At 35.7% G+C, this 7,411-nt stretch overlaps 1 protein-coding gene across 1 annotated transcript in view; it reads left to right on the top strand.

The window, feature by feature from the left end:
- LOC107669442 (collagen alpha-1(XII) chain-like) overlaps nucleotides 1–7,411 on the top strand; it is a 79,977-nt gene that overhangs the window by 52,472 nt on the left and 20,094 nt on the right. Inside the window, exons 62-63 of the mRNA XM_016461665.1 lie at nucleotides 1,360–1,502; nucleotides 2,428–2,537. Coding sequence (XP_016317151.1) covers nucleotides 1,360–1,502; nucleotides 2,428–2,537 — 253 coding nt within the window. The remainder of the gene's footprint in view (nucleotides 1–1,359; nucleotides 1,503–2,427; nucleotides 2,538–7,411) is intronic.

Below are 7,411 nucleotides of genomic sequence, written 5' to 3'. Positions count from 1 at the left end.
AGCAGCAAATCAGCATATTAGAGTGATTTCTGATGGATCATGTGACACTGAAGACTGGAGTCATGATGCTGAAACTTCAGCTTTGCATCACAGAAATAAATTACATTTTAAAATATATTCACATAGAAAACAGTTCATTTAAATTGTAATAATATTTCACAATAATACTGTTTTTACTGCATTTTTGATCAAATAAATGCATTCTTACCGATCCCAGACTTTTGAACAGTAGAGTATTACCAAGCTGTTATTTTGGAGATATCACCCCATTTCGTCAGATAATTGCAATTACGTCACATGGTACGTAATGCTGTGATTTGTTATTACAGGAGAATGTTCTGTTAGATTACAATAATGCTTTTTAAAGTCCCCATGTAGTCAAATATTTTATCCCTTAAAACTTATCCCGCAAAACAATGGCATACATGGATAATGACTGATAAAACTATGTTTTTACTAGCGGACAACTACAGTGAATACTGTAACATTCGTTAAAGTTACTTACTTGACGATGTTGTGTCCTAACATGCCTTGAAGACTCGAATGCAGCCGTTTGTGATTGTTAATTCGCGCCCGCGAACATACGCATGTGAAGTGCAGACGCAGCTGCAGTAGATGTGCGTCTGACTCCGGGCTACTTTTACACTGTTGCCGCGGGTTATAATGCAAGTTAGCGGTTCTAAATTCACATTAAACCACAGCTTCATGGGTTTTTTGCTCTGATTTATTTTTGGTTTTGTGCTGGTATTGGTATATTTTGCATGCTAGTGATAGGAATCGATCCCTTGACGTGATTGGTTATTGGTTTGTGACGTAGCAAACCGAGGGCTGTTTCAAACCATATTTCTGGGTCAGCCTTTGGGAAACTACAGTTTTAAGGAGAAAATACACAGCAATGGTGTTGATTAATAGATTGGCACATGGTTTGTCTAAAAGCATATTAAAAACACCACATAGACAAATAAACAACATAAGAAATGATTTTCACTACAGGGGGACTTTAATAATTTCTTAAGATGACACTGGCAGCATGCTTGTGTACAGATGTCACTTGAAAGTAGTGTGGTGTTAGAGAGAGTCATTAGAGGACTGTAGGGCTAAACTGAGAGCCGTAGGGTTAAACTGAGAGCTTTGTTGGCTTTTGTTGCATGTTGCTGCTTGCCCAGGTAGGGCCAACTATCCAAAAGCATTCAAAGCCACGGTTCTCCAGCACACTTCCTTAATTATTGTACCATACGAAAGTACTGATAAAATACTGGATCAAATAAATCCACTCACTTTGACCTGCCAGCGCTGATGTCTGCTGAAAAAAAAACAGATCCTCCTCTTTGCTCTGGCTGATAGTCAACTTTTTTACAGATATATTCATCCTGATGGTCTGCCTTCCACATACACCATCATTCTGATGTTCCGGCTGTTGCCGGACTCACCGACCGAGGCCTTCGATATCTGGCAGGTGTCAGACAAAAATCACAAACCAGAGACTGGCGTCACCATCGACCGTAAGTGGGACTGTTTCAGAATTAGTAACCATCCTTCCTTTATGACTGTTTGTATCAGAATCAATGTCTTTATAGACTCGTATGGGAAATTAATATATCAGTAGTTTATTGAGATTAAACAGAGTGCAAATAAAGTCTTCTGTTACTCACATTTTTCGCAGTAATCTCATTTCTCATCAGCCTGGTTGTACTAATATTTTAGATTTGTTTATGCTTTGACAACATTTTTACTGGCCTCATAACAAACAAAATTGTTTTTTAGGAACATTTTTAGAAATGTCTGGAAAGCAAATTTATAAGGTTTTTCAAAAATATCTAATGTAACTCCTACAACAACTCTAAATTCTCACACACACTTTTGTTGGAATAAAAAAGATCAGTGATTTGTTTATAAACTTTAATCAATTCCAGTGGATGCTTCCAGTGCCGTCATAAATCTTTTGCCATTGAAAAACTTTGTGTCAGCCAGCTAGATAACTATATCGTGGTTGTGCGTTTAAATCTGCAGACTTCATAATAACAGTGATTCCCTCACAGAAAACCGCATGTTGAAGTTTGCAAAGATTACAAACTCCCTATCCTTATTGTTGAGTCCTGCACACTGTCCACATTCATTTCTCTAGACTTTTATTTTGTCAACAGTTTGTGTCTCCTTTAATTTCTCCTAATGAATTAAAGGAGAAACATCTGAGACAAGGTTGATACTTATATAACACATCTGAGATCTCCATTGAAAAAGTAATAAAATGCTCCTCTAGGCTTCTTTCTCTCTGTCCAAGTAATCAGATTTCACCTAATTCACCACATCCCCTTTAGTCCAACAACTTGTCCTATCATATCTATCTATTTACTGTAAAGAATTTTGTTTGTTCTAGTTCGTGGTTGTTTTGGGGATATTTAACTCTTTGTTTCTCTATTTTCTCAGCATCCGCCCAAACTGTGTCATTTTATAATAAGGATACAACAGGAGAGATCCAACGAGCCACGTTTAAAAATGATCAAGTTAAGAGGATCTTCCATGGAAGCTTCCATAAGGTAAACTGTGTTTTTATACATGCTGATTATATGGTATTGTTTGTTGTATAGTACATCAATCTTTACAGTTGTCTTCAGATGACAATCTAGTATGGTTTGTCCTTGTACAATGGTTTGGCTAATATCATAGATAGCCTTTAGCACAAATGTGCTGGTTGTGATGTCATGTTAAATGGTGAAGGCTTGGCTCATTTATAATTTTTGGGTTATGCACAAATAATGTAACATGGCCTTTTTTGGATAAAAACCCAAAAATGGGAATTGGTAGCAATTGGTGGATATGTGTGCCCGCATTCTCCACCATAGATGGTGCCTATGTTGGCCACATACACAGAGCCAAACTGTGTGAGATCTTCAGCAAAGTGGGCTCAACCCAAATGTCCATTATGTCTGAATGCAGCAAAACATGCACAGATGTCCATGGATATAGATCAAGGGAGCCGTTTCTTTCAAAAGGACAACGGTCTGCAACTGCGGAATAGAAATGTAGGACAAAGAGAGATTACTGTCAGCAAGTTCATCCACTGAGAGGGTTTGAATCTGAAACGAGCAAGTTTTGATCTGTGCATGACGGCTTCTGGTGAGATGTTTGCCAAAAGGAAGACCACATGGTCTTTGCTTACATTGAAATTAAAGTTTGATGTGGCAAGCTGCAAAACTTTCACAATGCTCAAGGATTAGTTAATCATAACAGAGGTGAGAAATACAATACACGTTCGGTGTGTTGCAACATCACTTTGTGCCTTCAGTTGCACCATTTCTATTTTTGATGCACAGCTACTTCAGCCACTTGTTTCAACATCAAAAGTTCTGTTCAAACATCAAAGTTCCGTGCATCATTTTTAAAACTCTACCGCTGAATGTGTTCCGCATCACACAGCTCATTTGCATATAGTTTGAATAGTTACATCACTGCACAGCTTCTTCAGCCACTTGTTTTTCTCATTCGTCTAAAATATAATATAATATATAAGTTCTGTTCAAACATCAAAGTTCCATGAATCATATTTTAAAAATTCTTTCAATTCTTTCATCGTTCACATTGTTCGCATCACATTACAGCTCATTTGCATAGAATTTGGATTTGATTACATTGCATTGCCAGCACTAACCTGTGCATGCCATGTATCACATTAACTGTGATGTAGTTGGTTAAAAAATATGAAACTGTCTCAGAATAACAGAAATCACCTTCATGAGAATCTATATATAGCATATTTGGTAAGGCCGGAAAAAAAAGTGTTTCCCTGGCAGGCAAACTGGAAAATGTTGAATCACTTCTCAATAAACAATCACATCAGAGCGCCAGCAGATGCCAAACACGGAGCAGGTGGAATGCTTTGAGCTGATTTATCCGTTCATCCTTATCTTTAGTCAGTGTCTCTGTATGGCCTGGATCCTGACAGTCCTTCAGGTTGCCTGTTAAAGTTGACCACAGGGGAAATTCTTGTGGTTTGAATGAGAGGTGTGGTGGCTTGTTTGTTGTGGTTTTGGCCTGTGTGAACATCCCTGCTGCTTTCCATAAGTCTATAGCCTCAGGAGACACATCGCCAGTCACTTTAAAGTTAGACGGTATGACATGATTCTGCTTTGCATTTTATACCATGGTAGATACTCTATCATTAAGGAGGACGGCTGAAAGAGACAAAGAGTAATGTGAAAATACAGAGTGGGACTTGTCCGAAACAGCTCAAGACAAAGAATTTATTAGGAGTTTACTCTAGTATGCCAAGAAATATACAAACTTGGTGCATTAATATAGAAATCAGTTGAGGTCTGTTTATATCAGCTGTTTTTGTAATATTTAGTTTTACTGTTGTAAATCTTTAGTTTTTAACTCATGTTATATAAAGTGAATTTGTTTTTGCACTGATGCCAGACTTATCATTCATTTGTTATGAATTGATCTTTTGGTTCAAATTCAAGGTTGAAGTACTTTTTAGTTTGTAACGTGTTTAATTTACTGAACTGGCCAAAGCCGGCATTACTGCATGATTATTTAGTATATAAACTATTTTTCCATTGAATTTCTTTGCACAGGCCTGTCTTAAATAGAGCAGAGAGGGTGCAAAATCTGCCTTGCTGCATCATATGACAGTTTCTAACGAAAGCAAATGAAGTGGCATAACTTAAGCATTCATCTTCGAGCTTGACGAATTGTTCATGCCTCAGAACTTTCCTGCTTGGAAGGAAATAATGTCTGAATTTCAGAGATGAAATGTGTTTTTTAAGAGCTGCATGGTTCTGGCGCGTCATTTACTCATGCAGATGGCTTTTTGGTCTAGATAAACAAACATTTAGATTTAGCTAGCTTCAGCGAAAGATTTGACTCTGTGAAGCTGTTTTATTAATTAGTTAATTAATTTATTTTTTGCTTGCTCTGTAATGTGGTGCAAGGTGCTTGCTCTTCCGTGGTCTTTTTTGGACCCCCTGGACAACAGCATTATTCAAATGTCCTTGTTTTTTCACAGAAGAAAGTCATGGAGATTTATAACACCATGAGGGTGAGTCAACGCTGACAGAAGTTCTTTTCTGAAAATCTTTTAACACCAAACTCTAAATGACCATGAGTGTGCAGAGAGCTCTCAAGCAGCCTAGAGAAAGCGAGAGTGGCCAGCAGAGATGTATCATTCTTCAGATATCCTCAGTGGATTTGGCCGAAATGGAGGACAGCTCTGTTTTGAAAGATCTGTCCAAATGTGCGGCAGATTCAGTTGAAATGGAGAAGTCGTTTGTTTAAAAGATCCTGCTTCCCTCTGAATGGCCACAGGTGGCCATTAGAGAGGACGTTTGAGGACAGCTGCCAGTGATCAGATCAAAATGAGCAAAATCAAATGATTGTAATCAGTTCCAACAAAACTTTAAATAGAAAAACAGTGCGGCAGATTATAAACAGCAGGGACTGTTCAAAGTTCAGAATGCCATACTAATACACCACTTTTGTTATTTTGCAGTATGTACTGTATATTGTGTGCGGTATGTGAAAATTATGTATACATGGAATATGCGTATTAGCTTAACAAGCTGATGAAAAAATAGATGAAAACTAATTTTACAAATTATTTATGAAATATGCTTAACAATTATAATATTATGTCATAATATTATAAAATTATAATATTACAATAATTTCATGCTGCTTTATAAAGGCTGTACAGAAATTGTGAGATTAATCATGATTACTTCATTCTATTGATAGCACTAGTAAATCAGCATATAGTTTTGGGGGAAAAAAATTGAAAGTAAATATTTTTACATAATATATATTTTTAAAATTAATTAAATGTATTAATAAAGATTAACATTTATTAATAAAATTAATAAAAAATAATAAAAAGCAGACTATCTAATTTTAGAAACAATTGTTGCTAGATTAATTGTGATTATTGTATTGACAGCAGTATTTAAAAAAAAAATAATTGCATATATTTTTGTGAAAAAAGTATTTTATAACAATAATATTTTAACAAAATTAATAGTTATAGTATAAAAGCAAATTTTTGGTCTTACAAACAATTATTGTGAGTCTAATTCTGATTACTTTATTCTTTTGACAGCACTTGTTTTTAACAATAAGAGAAAAATCAGCTTAACATTTTGTGAAAAAATAGGTAGGGGCTTAAATATTTTCAACCGTATAATATTAATGTATTAATAGATATGATTTTAACAATAACTTTAACTAATTGAATAATATGATGAAAACCATTAATTTCACTAATTTAAATTTTTTAAATTTTACAAAAATTCATTTTTATTTATATATAAAACCCTAGTATAGTATACAAAGCATTAATGTTTGAAATGTTAATCATTGCAGATCTGTTTCCTATACTAACCTTTTTTGTAAAATAGTTATATTATTATTGTGCATTATGTAGTTAGCTGTATGATATTATTCCAAATGTAATAATATAATAATTGAGAACAGAACCAGGAGACCTCCAGGCTAAACAGAAAACAATCATGTGCCACAGGTACAGCTTTAGATAATACGTACCACATTTGTGTAGACGTCTATTGATGTCATGCTTGGTTTGATATTGACGAGGTTTGATACAAGAAAAAGACTGGTTTAGACGCTCACGGAAAGATGGTGGTCTGGCTCCGTAACCATCACTTCATCGTTCTAATGAGTATCAAGTCTTTTTGGCTTTGTTTAGCCCAATAGTGAGGTAAATGTCAGTGTATCTCAGGCCTGCAGCATGTTTACTGATACTGACCAATCCTTTGTGGTCAGATCAGAATCGCATCTCCTCTATTTGCTAACCGCAAATTTCCAATCCATTCTTGATCCATAGCATCAGTCCTGCTTAGAGCTCCTCCATTAGCTTGCGGTGGAGAAATGTGATTACACCGCAGCATTCAGCTGGTGCTTAAGACTTGGCAGCCCAACGGTCCATGGCATATGGAGGAACAGCTTCATTATGCACTGTGGTGAACAGGGAATATCAATGTACATTGATTGTGTGGATCAGAGAGCTGGAAAACTCTGAGGGGGCAATACAGTAAGAAATACAGTGCCAACCAGGACCAAACACATCACATGCAGCCTGAGCAACACAACAAGCACGACTGACGAATCAGATGATTCTAGGCCATGTAGTTCAAAGTTTATGAGTAGTACTTTCAACCATTTTGAGCAACCTGTTTGGTACCCTCACTTTCTGATTTGGTACATGTGAGCAGTTTTGTATAGCAAAAAGCTTTAAATAACTTTGATGATTGTGGTCTAGTTCAAGAAGAGTAAAAGTACACTACCATTCAAAATTTGGAAAGAAGTCTCTTCTTTATGTGTTAAAAAAAATGCAGTAAAAACAGTAATATTGTGAAATATTATTTTTATTTAAAATAACTGTTTTCTATTTGAATAT

Source organism: Sinocyclocheilus anshuiensis, unplaced genomic scaffold (genome assembly GCF_001515605.1).
Source record: "Sinocyclocheilus anshuiensis isolate Anshui unplaced genomic scaffold, SAMN03320099.WGS_v1.1 scaffold96, whole genome shotgun sequence".
In the NCBI taxonomy this organism is placed as follows: Eukaryota; Metazoa; Chordata; class Actinopteri; order Cypriniformes; family Cyprinidae; genus Sinocyclocheilus; species Sinocyclocheilus anshuiensis.
The sequence above is the reverse complement of the archived record's forward strand: the minus strand, read 5'-3'. Positions and strand labels throughout refer to the sequence as shown.